General features: G+C 45.7%; 1 protein-coding gene across 6 annotated transcripts in view; it reads left to right on the forward strand.

Moving 5' to 3' along the window:
- kmt2d (lysine (K)-specific methyltransferase 2D) overlaps positions 1-12,448 on the forward strand; it is a 33,887-nt gene that overhangs the window by 6,365 nt on the left and 15,074 nt on the right. For 4 of the 6 annotated variants that reach the window (XM_033629629.2, XM_033629627.2, XM_078170033.1 and 1 more), the window contains exons 9-34: positions 95-273; positions 384-679; positions 1,011-1,130; positions 1,265-2,067; positions 2,198-2,311; positions 2,455-2,568; positions 2,680-2,784; positions 2,870-3,051; positions 3,324-3,488; positions 3,686-3,795; positions 3,932-3,976; positions 4,084-4,269; positions 4,366-4,536; positions 4,635-4,757; positions 6,880-7,001; positions 7,101-7,236; positions 7,345-7,425; positions 7,513-7,590; positions 7,699-7,857; positions 8,019-8,088; positions 8,952-9,190; positions 9,317-9,390; positions 9,764-9,814; positions 9,924-11,558; positions 11,639-11,812; positions 12,194-12,333. In XM_033629629.2, coding sequence (XP_033485520.2) covers positions 95-273; positions 384-679; positions 1,011-1,130; positions 1,265-2,067; positions 2,198-2,311; positions 2,455-2,568; positions 2,680-2,784; positions 2,870-3,051; positions 3,324-3,488; positions 3,686-3,795; positions 3,932-3,976; positions 4,084-4,269; positions 4,366-4,536; positions 4,635-4,757; positions 6,880-7,001; positions 7,101-7,236; positions 7,345-7,425; positions 7,513-7,590; positions 7,699-7,857; positions 8,019-8,088; positions 8,952-9,190; positions 9,317-9,390; positions 9,764-9,814; positions 9,924-11,558; positions 11,639-11,812; positions 12,194-12,333 — 5,672 coding nt within the window. The remainder of the gene's footprint in view (positions 1-94; positions 274-383; positions 680-1,010; positions 1,131-1,264; positions 2,068-2,197; positions 2,312-2,454; positions 2,569-2,679; positions 2,785-2,869; positions 3,052-3,323; positions 3,489-3,685; positions 3,796-3,931; positions 3,977-4,083; positions 4,270-4,365; positions 4,537-4,634; positions 4,758-6,879; positions 7,002-7,100; positions 7,237-7,344; positions 7,426-7,512; positions 7,591-7,698; positions 7,858-8,018; positions 8,089-8,951; positions 9,191-9,316; positions 9,391-9,763; positions 9,815-9,923; positions 11,559-11,638; positions 11,813-12,193; positions 12,334-12,448) is intronic. The other 2 variants (XM_033629632.2, XM_033629631.2) reach the window with 2 other exon arrangements.

Raw genomic sequence — 12,448 nt, forward strand, 5'->3', positions numbered from 1 at the left:
TTTCACCTCAGTACAAAGAGATGCTGTTACTACTGAAACTTGCGTCTTTGATCTTTCCGTTTACATTTTACCCCCTTTGTCTGTATTTTGTCAGAGGTGTCGTGTATGTACGGAGTGTGGTGTCCGTGGACTTGGCCTGCCAGGTTCAGCCCAGTGGTTTGACAACTACACCGTATGTGAGGGCTGCCAGCGTCACCGCAGCTCCATGTGTGGTGTTTGCAGCAAAGCTGCCAACCCATCTGTCACTCTGCAGTGCTGCAGCATGTGCCACAGGTAGGTCTGATGATGAAGCGCAGTAGCTTTCATTGGAGGTGGCGGTCATGTGTGGGCTTGTTGCTCATATTGTCATAAAATATTCCTTGATGATCTGTTTATTGTCTTAGGTGGGTGCACAGTGAGTGTGCTCTACCAGGGGAGCTTCCAGAAGCCAAGTGCATTTGCCGGCTTTGCAAGGAGGATCAGCAGCAGCCTGTCACTCAACAATATATCACGGCGGAGATACAAACAAGGGAAGCGTCTGAAGAGACTGAAGGAAACGTGGATTTAGTAGAGATGACAATCCAAACAGATGCAGACATGGTGACAGAAGAGCACACAGAGGTGACACCAGGACAGAAAGGCACTTCAGACATGGGTCAGGCTGAGGCCACGACTGACAAAGAAACACCAATGGACTTAGGTAAGTCTGCGTCAGACGGAACATAAGAAAAAACTTGTGAGACATGCCAGTGACGAGTTTTATTGGACCAGTAGAAGAATGCAACTTATTAATATTGACTGCACCTTGATCCATAAAGCACAACCTCTTTATATCTCTTATTGTTTCTAAGCACTTGAAGTAGTTTAGCATATTTGATGATGTACTTGCATGATTCTTTCGATTTTTGGGTTATATCCACATGGTTGAATGCACTCATTGCAAGTCATTTTGGATAAAGGAACCAGCCAAATAAATGTGATGTAATTCATGTCTGAGATGTGCCTCTGAAAGTTAACTACTTTGGCTTTAGGGACGGAATCTGCAGTTGTTGAGACAACAGACGGTGGGGAGAAAATCATGGAAGACGAGCCACAGGTAGCAACAGAAGGATTGACGTCTGAGGCGCCCGCTGCTCCACTGGAGTCCACAGGTAAACTCAGAACACACTGTAGACATATTTGAAAATGATCACAAAGCAGCACATTATTATTTGTATGATGGTGTGCCGTAACTAATGATAGATTTATAAATGTTAACCACACATTCCTTTAATCTCAAATCTAGAATGTGCAACAAAAGAACAGAAGGCCTCTTGTCTACCTGCTGATGAAGAGAGAGCAGAGGAGGCAGTCAACCAAGTGACCCGAGCCACCCCATCCCAGGATCCCACAGCAGAGACACAGTCTGACAACCCTAAAGCAGAACCAACACCAGTGTCACAGCAGGGCCCTGAGAACATGGAAGTGGAGAAGCAAGAGGCCACTCCCTCAGTGAAACAACAAGTATCATCAGAGTTATTAAACAATGGCTCTGATGGCATGCCTGTCACAGAACCATTCAGTAAGGATCCACCAAAGTTACCAGCTTCTCCTGCCTCTGTGGACAAAACAGAGCATTTGCCCATGGATAATAGGCAGGAAGGAAGTCCATGCCAGGACCCTCAGTCTCCTTCTCCTCTTTCTTTATCAGGAGACACACAAGAGGCCCTCTCTTCTATGGAGATGGAGGGGAGGTTACTACCTCAGTCTGAGGAGGAGGAGGATGAAGAGTATGATGAGCAAATGAAAGGAGAAGGACTTAATGTGGACATAAAGCAGGAACCGCAGGAGCAAGAAGTAAAGCCGGAATTGCTGCTAGACGAGATGTCTAATATGAGCCATGGAGACGAGAGCAGCAGTGGCTTTCTGGGCTCTCCAGGAGAACCTGATCCACAGCTCTCCATGGAGCTTGGGCTCGTTCCTGCTGGTCGCTCACACACAGATAACCTGCTCACTGAGACTGATGACTCGCTTCCCTTCGAACCCCTCAGAAGCGACAGAGAGAAGGCAAAACGCAGAGGATCCCCAGGCCGCTCCCGGGTCAAACAGGTGAGGTCACCATGTTGGTCTGAATTATGTTTGAACAGCTGACATTTTGCTCTTGTTTGTATTTCTAAAATGTCATTGTCACATTGTCACATGAGTTGACGCTGAAATGGATTTTTCTCTTGGCTTTTAGGGGCGAAGCAATAGTTTTCCTGGGAAGCGTAGACCTAGAGGGGGTGGTGGAGGGAGAGGGCGTGGTGGCAGGTCGCGCCTCAAAGCCATGGCCTCCTGCATTGATGCTTTCTTGGTGAGCTCTACTTAACATGCCTTTCGGATGCTCTTTTTTTTTCTTTTACATTTATAATATGGTCATAATCACTCTTCTCACAATTTGTAATTTAATGACACATTTTGGCAGTATGTCTCTAACTATTGACCTCTTGTCCACAGCTAAGCATGACTGCAGACACTGGACTAAGTAAGGAGGAAGAAGATGAGGAGGATGACACCATGCAGAACACAGTGGTTCTTTTCTCAAACACTGATAAATTTGTCCTGCTCCAGGTACAGCTCTTGTTGTTGTGTGACATTTTAATTACCCCGTGGCACAACCACAGATGCAACTCTTGGTTTCCTCTCTTATTTTCCCTTCTCACTTTCTCTCCTCTGTTTCAGGATATGTGTGTTGTGTGTGGCAGTTTCGGAAAGGGTGCAGAGGGACAGTTGTTGGCCTGTGCTCAGTGTGCACAGTGTTACCATCCTTACTGTGTGAACAGCAAAGTAAGCACAATGTTATCTTCTGATGTTTCTTTTTCATTACTGTATTTTTGAAAGCCAGATAGATTAAACCTGTTATCTTCTGTAGATCACTAAGACGATGCTCCGTAAGGGCTGGCGCTGTTTGGAATGCATTGTGTGCGAGGTGTGTGGAAAGGCTTCGGACCCCTCCCGTCTGCTGCTGTGTGATGACTGTGATGTCAGCTATCACACCTACTGCTTGGACCCACCCCTGCACAATGTTCCCAAGGGTGGCTGGAAGTGCAAATGGTAAAAAATAATGTAAACTTTAAGAGCACAATGCTTCATTCAGCCTTGTAGCTTTAAATGGGGTCAAATGGAAATGAATACATGTAAATTTGCATATTATGTAAAACACTCATGCCTCAACCCTGCATTAGCAATTCAAAGGCCCATCCCTCTACCTCTTGCTTCTGTAGCAGCAGAGAATATGTTGCACCACTCACATTAGCATCTGTATTTTTTAAATCTTGCATATTAGCTGTATATTTGTTACTGAGTGCTTCACTACTTTTGTGCAGGTGTGTGTGCTGTGTGCAGTGTGGTTCCAACACGCCGGGTTTCCACTGTGAGTGGCAGAACAACTACACCCACTGTGGTCCCTGTGCCAGCCTCGTCACTTGTCCAGTATGCAGAGAGAACTTCATGGAGGAGGAGCTGCTGCTGCAGTGTCAGTACTGCGATCGGTGGGTGCTGCTCATTAGAACGACACGCGCACACTTAGAAACTGAGGTATCCATGAGACCGCAGCTAATGAAGACAAGCGGGGAATGGATTATTTATGTATTTTTGACATCATGAATTATTCTATAACATCTTTGATTCGCGGTGCGATTTGTTATGAGAAGTATGAGTATCAGTGTATTTCTGTGTGCCTGTGCAGATGGGTCCATGCTGTCTGTGAGAGTCTGTACACAGAGGATGAGGTGGAACAAGCATCTGATGAGGGCTTTGCATGCACATCCTGCACCCCATATGTTCCAAAACCTGTGGGTGAGTCGCGGAACGACACTATTTAAAAATGAAGACACGACTATAGTTTCAAAAATATACATAGGATATTCTTGTATTTACTGATGACATGGTTTTCTTTTGTTTTCCCCTACCTGCTTTTCGCCGTTGTTCACAGTAGTAGAGTCAGCCATTATGGCTTCAATAAAGATCAAAGAGCCAGGTTGGTGGATTTTGGTTATTCATGTTTATTACCACAAGCACATTAAATACTGCCATCTTTTGTTAGTTTGACTGAAATCACTCATATATGCAAATGTCACTTTACAGAACCCCAGTTCTACCGGTTGGAGGGTGTGTGGCTGACAGAGTCGGGTATGTCCCTGCTCCGCAGCATCTCCATGTCTCCATTGCACAAGAGACGGCAGCGTCGCTCTCGTCTCGGCACTCTGTGCTGTGAAGGAGGTCCTGATGGAATGGATCTGAGGGAGGGTGAAGAAGGGGAAGATGGAAAAGGTTTGCACACTTTCCATTCATCCTGGGGTGAATCAACAAGTTTGCTCCCTTTATTGTACGACTTTGTGCAATTTCAATGTTATCTTGTATATCTAGGCTGTGGGGAGCCCATGGAATGTGATACCAAGATGGAGAACCCTGGGAGCCCTGACAGAGAAGGTGGTGCAGAAGGAGGCACTGAAGGCATGGCCGACTGCGAGGGTCTCAAAGGTGGAGCAGAGGAGACAGATGACAGCAAAAAACGCAAGCGGAAACCTTACAGGCCTGGTAAGCTACCCAGAATTTCACAAAACAAATTATAACATCCACATAGATGTCTTATCATTCACAACATGTAAACAAGTATTCATTATAAATTGTACTAGGAATTGGAGGCTTCATGGTGCGACAAAGGAAGTGTCACACACGGATGAAGAAAGAATTTTTTGCCCAGCTGGCTGGAGAGACAACATTAGATGGACAGCCAATAGAGAGAACCATCGAAGAAGGTTAGTAACATCAGTCAATTGTTTCATCCAGTATTAAAATGTTATGATAAAATAACTCCAGAATCCATAAAGTAGTAGTGACTAAATGGGGGGGTCCTGTAGACCGACATTAGCCAAGCGTGAGAAAAGGCACCACAGCTGAGGTGCCAATGTAGAAGGGTCTGACAAAAAAGCAGGATCATCCAGCAAAAAGTGGATCCTGGCTTAACTTTTCCCACAACGCAATGCCATGTCTGCATGCCATTGACCACTTCACACGCCTCAGTGCAGGGAGCATTGTAATCACCAAGAAACCCAGGGAGTTTGTGAAACACTTAATTCATTGCTGGTTAAGTGTTCATGGTCCTATGCGCAGATTATTCAGTGACAGTGGGGGTGAATTCAACAGTGAAGAAATGAGAAACATGGCTCAAAGCTTCAGCATTGATGTAAAAACAACCGCAGCTTGCAGCCCATGGAGCAGTGGGCTTTCGGAAAGGCATCATCAAACCCTCACTGAAATCCTGATGAAAGTTAAAAGAGAATGTGGATGTGGCCCTACACTCAGCTCTGATGGCAAAAACTGTAAACACAAAATGCATGGCTACAGTTCCTACCAGCTGATATTTGCACAGAACCCAAATCTGCCTTTGGTTCCCACTGATCAGCCCCCAGCTTAGAGGTTACAAACACGGGTACTTGGGTAGCTCAGCAGTAAATAGCACTACATGCTGTAAGGAGAGCATTTACAGAAGCTGAATGCTCTTGAGAGAATCCAAGACAGGAGACTAAGTCTATTACAAACAGGTGGATTGTACAGAATGGAAAGGTCCAGGTGTGGTCATCAGCCAAGATGGTGTAGTGAAGTGATATTTGTTATGAATGGGGGCACCTCTGTTCATGTAACTCCAGGCTTCGCAAGGTTGATGGCCCACAAGCAGTGCTAGAAGAACTGAACAATGAGCTGGAGGGGACTGAAAACCATACCACGCTTCTAGAATCTGGGTTAAATGAGAGTATGACACTGAAAATGAAAGTGAGGAAGAAACACCCACAAATTAGCCCCCTTGCATGCTAATACACCTCAAAGGAGGTCATTATAGTCTGTCTGACCTGGTAACTTTGAGGTTTCAGCACCTGGTAAAAAGACAGCTCCCTTAAACTGGTGGTGCTCAGTGATTCCTCAATGGGAAACCTCAGGCACTCAAGGCAGATACCTGGTCATGTTGATGGGAGAGAATGGAAGATTTTCACCTGTATGCTGGCAGTGAAAGTATCAGGAGAGTTGTGTGAAGCACTTTGGCACCTGCTGATGTTGGCATTGACAGTGCAGTTTTCCTAGCTACACTCTACTCAGAACTTACCACAGGTGACTGCACATGGAACAGTTTTCCCACTGTGTGTAACAGATAATCACTCTCTTCTTGATGCTGTTACATCCACCAAATCAGTCAATTCAATTCAATAAGCTTTATTTGTATGACATTTCATATGTGTTGCCAAAGCACAATTAGAACACAAGACAGTGAAAATGCATAAACAGTAAACAGCATGCATCATTACAAATGCATAGACTAAATGCAAATCAGTCATCGAAGAGTCTTCACCTTGAAATCAGCAGTGTCAAGGAGCTCACCCACTCTGGGACCATCCAGCAGATCATTTGGATGGTTACCAAGGAGCAGCTTGCTGACTACCTGACAAAGAAGGGGACATCACATGAGTGCTCTCAGTGAAGGTGTATGGTGACTTAACGGCTAAATGGACTAGATAACAAAAACAAAACACTCAGACTTGAGTAGTTAAAGTTGCAGCTTTACACCTATGTTAATCTGTTAAATGTTTTTTTCTTGGACTCTGTTTTTTTCTTTAAAAAGAAAGGGGAGTTAGTTAAGTACTATGCTACTACTGTGCATGTGTGAGTGATGCATGTTTTGTTGTTTTCATGGCTGGCAGTTGCAGCTGTTGTGGATGTCGAGCATAAGTTAAAGTCTCCAAATGTACAGCTTGTCCTTGGAGTTACTGAACTAACAATTGGTCTGAATCCCTTCTCATTCTTCGATTACTAGGGCCAGTGTGACTGCTTTTGTTTTTTTGTGAATATTGTAAATTTGGGAAGCTGAATTGTATGGTCATTGCACAGGACCTCATCCTGACACAGATAACATAATGGATCCTAAACCGCCAGAGGGCGAGGAACAAGCAAAGAAACGTCGGGGACGGAAGAAGAGCAAACTTGAGGACATGTTTCCAGCATATCTCCAGGTTTCATGTCTCTCTATGTCTCATCCGTTAAACAGTTTGGAAACTTATGGTATCCAGGGACATAATATTAATATCTGAAATGTTTCTGTTTGACTGCAGGAGGCTTTCTTTGGGAAGACACTAATAGACTTGAGTAAGAAAGCTGTGATGACACCCCCAGGGCAGAGACCAGGCGCATTTCTTGCCCGACCTTCATTACCAGCTCCATCAGGGGTCAAAACAACTGCCACAGAGAGTAAGAAGACTAATTTGACCTATGACACATGATAAATGTTCAAATTATTTGTGACACCAGGGGTAGACAAGGTTATTACCTTTATGACCTTTGTGCTTCTCTCACTAGCTGAGGATTGTGTGGTGAAAGATAATTTTCCTGTCAAGCAAGAAGGGGGTGGAGCCCCCCAGGCTCAGGGAGAAGGTGGAGGTGAGTGACTGTTTGGACATTTTGCTACTGGGTTATTGTTATGGTCTTGGGGTAATTGCAGGTTGGTTTAAAATTATATCTTTTTAGGAGTTTCTGCACCATCCTCATCGCTGAAGGACCAGGCGTCAACTGATCCTCATGACTCTGATGCAGAAAAAAGTGAAGGTAGTTTGCTGAGAGGATACTTTGGTGTTTACAGTATGCAACATTAACTGGAGATTTAATACCTGATGTCAACATCATACCTTACATGCTACTGTCCTTGTGTGACAGGTCTTCCACAAGGGATGGAGAGTCAGGACTCTGAGCAGTTCTTCAGGAAGGTTCTGGGAGTGTCAGACGGCTCCTCTTTGGGGGGCATGAAGCCCATCTTGGAGGGCAGTAAGGGAGAACTCAATCGTAGCGCTCTGCCACAGAGAGCTCTCCTCTCAGGTGTGTACAAGGGCATGTCCCCAGATAATTATATCTTAAAACCTTTTTGAAGTTCAAAACCATATTTGCTGTATGATTGAGGATTTTTTTCAGGGCTAAGTACACAAGTAAGGTTTAAGTGAAGTTCGGCTTGGTATTCAAACATGGAACATCTCTTGCAGGGTCCCTGCCCTCAGCTGGAATGATGGATGCCTTTCCTGGCCTCTCTCAGTCACCGTTCTTTGATATGCGGTAAGACCAATAAGGAATTGCCTAGTAAATTTTATTTTACAACAATATTTTGTATGTAGCTCTTGGGATGCCACGGTGAGGAAATCTTCCCACGGGTTAAAAAAACTCATCACAACACCAGTGTTACCGATTACAGCGACATTTTACAAGAACAGGTATTTGTTGATGAGGCTCAATATCTGTAGATATTTCTAGTGTTGGATCTTGATATCTTTCCATTACTTTGAACATAACAAATAGTAACAAGTGGTGTGACTGTGGCAGCATCTGCTATTCTTTTACATAAATTTGCAGTTTTTTTATTCTGTTAGACTGCAGCTCAGGCTCGGCGGTAGCTCCCTTCTCCTTTTTATCTCCCTCTTCTCTCAAGGGGTGCGCTCTCTGCCTGAGGATGACTTTTTTCCTCTCTATCATCCTCTTGCTCTCCTCAACATTTGGGTTGTAGTCACCCTGATAATGCGGGTCCATGAATGTTGCCTTGTGCATAAGGTCTTGGCTTGCTTCTGGTGGAGCACTTGACACTTTCAGTTTGTAATTACACTGTCCGTCGTGTTGATAACAGGCTTAGTACTGAACAAATTGCGGTTCATTTGATGAACATGGGTGCTGATTTGCAAAAATTAATTAAATTGGTTTTAATAATATAAAAAAAAGTAAAGCAGTTATGGGAGCAGTTTTGTAATCGATGTATGCCCAAACATCTTGTAACACTGGTGACACCAACTACAGTGGTATTGTGCTGTAGATCATAGTGTAAAAGCATACGTGCAATTTCTTTTTGCTGTCGGTTTTTTTTTCAGTGTTGCTGACACATTAAAGCACTTTATTTTACTTAACACAATGACATCTCATATGGTGTGCAGGGACCGAGGAGGACTGTTCAGTCCAGATGGGGGTGAGGAGAGCCCCTGGGCCACTCCCTCTACCCCAGCAACCCCGTCCTCCCCACCGACGCCCACCGAGGCAGAGGGTGATGGACTGTCCTACAACCAGCGCAGTCTCCAGCGCTGGGAGAAAGATGAGGAGCTGGGAGAACTTTCAACCATTTCCCCCGTGCTTTACGCCAATACCAACTTTCCCACTCTCAAACAGGACTACCCAGGTGAGTATGGAAGAAGTACTGTACCAATGTACAACCTATTGCTAGACCGAACGAAGCAAATGCTTTTTCATAGGTTTACATCTCTGTTAGATATTAAGCAGCTGTTAAATATTTCTCCTGTCACAGACTGGGCTAGTCGCTGTAAGCAAATCATGAAGATCTGGAGGAAGGTGTCAGCTGCTGACAAGGTTCCATATCTGGTAGGCTCTCTGTTTTTTTGTTTACAAAAATATAATAAATCATTTTTTTCCCTGTGCTTCTCTTGTAATACATATTTCTCAAATGTAGTCAGTGATGCCAGGTTTTTGTTGTTCTCTGTTTGATCACATTGTCCCCTGTGGCTTGTGGTATCTCACTTCTATGCAGAAGGCTTCAAGTGAAAGATTACCAAACACAGAAATGTAATATTAGAACCCTAATGGGAAATGTGGCATTAATATTATCCAGATTCAGCCTACACATGTTTGTGCATTTAAACAAAACAACACCAACACAATATATTTTTTTATGCAGAGGTAAAAATTACATTTTAAATTTATTTTAATGTTCTTTTTCATATCTATCTTTCTGTAGCAAAAGGCCAAAGATAACCGAGCAGCTCAGAGGATCAACAAGGCGCAGAAGGTGATTAAAACAGCAGCATCCTATTGTATTGTCAAAATGACTGAAAGATTTGGTGCAGATTCGTGGTACAGATTGTTCATGTTTCCTCTGTAATCTCCTCTTCCCACAGCAGGCAGAGAGTCAGGTGTGCAGGCCAATCAAGACAGAGGGAGTGCGTGTGAAGACAGAACGGCCCAGTTTACACCTCCAGATCCCTCCACCTTCAGGCTCAACGTCAATCTCTTCCCAGCCCAGCTCAGCAGAAAGCCCATTTCCCTTCCCTCCAGATTCAGGATCATCCTCTGTCTTTTTCTCAGATGGACCTCTTAAGACCCCGGGGTCAGCTGAAATCCGGACAGATCCCTTGGCCAAGCTTCCTCCTCAGTCACCCCATTCTCACTCTCACCCAAACACACCCTTCTCCCATGCAGGGGCCAGCCCCTTACAGGCCTCTTCCTCAGGTTATTCCGCTTCCGGCCCACAGGGTCCTCCTCAGGGACGGCCAGCCAGTCTTGGCCCCTTTGACATGCAACCAGGAACTCCTGGAACCCCCAGACGGGCTCAGCAGGTTGACCCCTACTTCAGATCACAGCTGCAGCAGCAACAGGGTCATCTACCGCAATCACAGCAAGGCTCCCAGGAGTCTCTAGGACCTCCAGAAAGTCCTCATTCAAGAGGCACAGGGCTTGGGGAGTCACCCATCTTCTCACCACCCCACAATACCCACTATGGAGACCCATTCAGAACCCAGCAAGGGATGGGACGGCCAGAATATGGCTCATCCCCATCACCCTCTGCAGTGGCTTCCTCACCTGCAAGCACAGGACAGTACAGGGCTGATATGAGTGCACCTTCTCCACGCTCCTCTGCAGTTGGAAGACCTGATCTATCCACTGGCTCTCCTGCTGGGATGCTGGAGTCTGGAGATGGTTTATTTAAGGCACCTATGACGCCACGAATGCACCAAGGGGAGGGTGGGGCACTTCATCCTGGAGCTTCCCCTAGCCACCCCTCTGAAGGCTACAGGCAGTCTCCCTCCCATTCTTTCTCTGACCCCCACCCTCAGCCTCCACTGACTCCCAGGCCGCAGTCAGGCGACAATTGTTCTCTCGGACCCCAGAGACACCCTGTAGCTCAGCAGGAACTATGCCCTAGAGTGGCCTCTAGCCCACAGTCCCAGGGCAGCTCTCAGTCTCCTCACACTCCTGGTGGCCTCTCCAATGACGCTTACTCTGTCCAGTCTCCTGCTACCCCTCGTTTCCAATCCCCAGACCCTTGTTCTCAGCCACCTTCAAGGCCACAATCTAGAGACCCTTTTGCTACTATCCACAAACCCCCTCGCCCCCCCTCTGTTGCCCCAGAGGGAACTGCAAATTATAAAAGCTCACCTCATCCTAACCAGCCACCTCCACCCCATCCCACCAACAGTTCCATCGGGGATTCTCTCTCTGGTAAACCGTCAGCACCTCCTACTTTCAGTCGCAGCCCCAGCACGGGAGGCTTCCAAATAAACCAACAGCAGAACCAGATGTTACAGGGACAGCTTCAGCAACCCCAGCCACAAACTCAGCAGACTATGGGGCCGGACAGTTTCAGCTCCAGGGTGCCACCTCCTTCTGGATCCCAAGAACTACCAGCTGCCCGCCCTCCAGACGCACCTCATCAGCCAGCTTTGCCAGGCACTCAAGAAATGCCTGACATTTCAGCAGTGCAGGACCCCACGTTAGTAGGCCTTAGCCCCTCTGAGCTGGAGAAGCACCGACAGGTACAAAGTATTAGCTAGTGAACAGCCATGCTATGCACCTACTAGGTGTTTTGCTAATCAATGCTTTTTGTGTTTTTTAGCGACTGAGACTGAGGGAATTTTTAATCAGACAACAAATGCAGAGAAATTCCATCAGACAAGAGAAGGAGGCTGCTGCTGCTGCGGCTGGCAGTGCATCCCCTGGCTGGTCTGGAGGAGAGATGGGAGCCTTTCAGCAAGACAAGGCCCACAGAGCACCACCACCTTATCCACAGGTACACAACTCAGGCAAAACTTTACTTTACAACTTTATAACAGTGTGGTATAGCAGTTAGAAAGATGTTTTTGTATGGCCTGTTTACTATTACAGCAAATACCTGCTCTGCTGAAGAATTCACGAAAAAACTGAAGTATTAACTGAAAGTGCACAATCTTACAATTCAGTCTGTACTTTGACTTCTCTGTTGGCTGGTGCAAGTTAAATGACAAAAGAACACAGTGAGTGGGGTGGCTGTGAGTGGGTCGTCCACTTATCACAGAGTTGATGGTTCAGTACCAAGCCCTTTATGTTGATGTGTCTTTGGGCAAGACAGTGAGTTTGCTAAAATAAAAGAAATGTTAAATTCGCCTCTTTTTGCTGTTATTGCTGCCTTTAGGATCGTGTTGCTGCTACAACTGCTGGACCTCAGGCTTCTGTGGCAGGGAAGATGCCCATGGCTGTTGGAGGTATGGAGGACAAGCTCCCTCGCCCACCACCTACAGGAACCCCTGCCATCATGGATCCTAGTGCACTAAGGTAACCACATCATTTAAGTAAATTCACAGTTGGGGTGAAATAATAAGATATAGTTTACCCTTCCAGAAATTACAAATGTACCCCCACTATTTTAATAATGGCATCACAAGACATT

The sequence above is a fragment of the Epinephelus lanceolatus genome, chromosome 8 (genome assembly GCF_041903045.1).
Source record: "Epinephelus lanceolatus isolate andai-2023 chromosome 8, ASM4190304v1, whole genome shotgun sequence".
NCBI lineage: Eukaryota > Metazoa > Chordata > Actinopteri > Perciformes > Serranidae > Epinephelus > Epinephelus lanceolatus.